The sequence below is a fragment of the Seriola lalandi genome, unplaced genomic scaffold (genome assembly GCF_002814215.2).
Source record: "Seriola lalandi dorsalis isolate HSWRI2012SDOR001 ecotype SW California unplaced genomic scaffold, Sedor1 jcf7180002050375, whole genome shotgun sequence".
NCBI lineage: Eukaryota > Metazoa > Chordata > Actinopteri > Carangiformes > Carangidae > Seriola > Seriola lalandi.
This window is the reverse complement of record NW_019520928.1, coordinates 2140-3226: the sequence shown is the minus strand read 5'-3', so window position 1 is coordinate 3226 and position 1087 is coordinate 2140. Positions and strand designations below refer to the sequence as shown.

Below are 1087 nucleotides of genomic sequence, written 5' to 3'. Positions count from 1 at the left end.
AGTCAAAGAGCTTCAGGAGAAGCTGGAGCAGGAGATCACTGAGCTGAAGAGGAAAGACGCTGAGCTGAAGCAGATCTCACACACAGAGGATCACACCCAGTTTCTACACAACTACCCCTCACTGTCACGACTCAGTGAATCTACAGACTCATCCAGCATCAATATCCGTCCTCTGAGCTACTTTGAGGATGTGACAGCAGCTGTGTCACAGCTCAGAGATAAACTACAGGACATTCTGAGAGACACATGGACAAACATCTCACTGACAGTGACTCAAGTGGATGTTTCACTGTCACAACCAGAGCCCAGGACCAGAGCTGACTTCTTAAAATATTCACAGGAAATCACACTGGATCCAAACACAACACACACAAATCTGTTATTATCTGAGGGAAACAGAAAAGCAACATCACAGAGCCAACAACAGTCTTATTCTAGTCATGCAGATAGATTCACTTACTGGTATCAGGTCCTGAGTAGAGAGAGTCTGACTGGACGTTCTTACTGGGAGGTCGAGTGGAGAGGAGGCGTTTATGTAGCAGTCTCATACAAGAATATCAGCAGAACAGGAAACTCGGATGAATGTTTATTTGGACACAATGACAAATCTTGGGCATTAAATATCAATCAAAGCAGTTATACATTTTTGTACAACAATATCAACACCCCAGTCTCAGGTCCTCAGTCCTCCAGAGTAGGAGTGTACCTGGATCACAGAGCAGGTGTTCTGTCCTTCTACAGCGTCTCTGAAACCATGACTCTCCTCCACAGAGTCCAGACCACATTCACTCAGCCTCTCTATGCTGGAGTTTGGGTTCATGACACAGCTGAGTTGTGTGAACTCAAATAGATGAAGGTCATTTAAGGTGCAGTTGGTTCAAATCTGTGTTTCAGTTCATAATTTTATTTTGTCTCCATCATTGTTGCTAAAAGCTCATTGCTGTCGTGTTTCTGCACTGCACACAGATCACCTGTCAATCAAACATTATGGGTGGTACTTTGACCTCTTCTCATTTATTGTTGTGTTGATGTTTGAGTTTCTTTAGGTGGAGCTGGAGCCATGGAGGATATCACTGCTCAGGATGAT

General features: G+C 44.1%; 1 protein-coding gene across 1 annotated transcript; it reads left to right on the top strand.

Moving 5' to 3' along the window:
* Positions 1-4: 4 nt before the first annotated feature.
* Positions 5-1081, top strand: LOC111649314 (tripartite motif-containing protein 16-like; the record flags this gene model as incomplete). The annotated part of the gene is made up of 1 exon (XM_023399089.2): positions 5-1081. A coding segment is annotated over one exon (846 nt), but the record flags the coding sequence as incomplete, so codon positions are not given.
* Between the last annotated feature and the right edge of the window lie 6 nt (positions 1082-1087).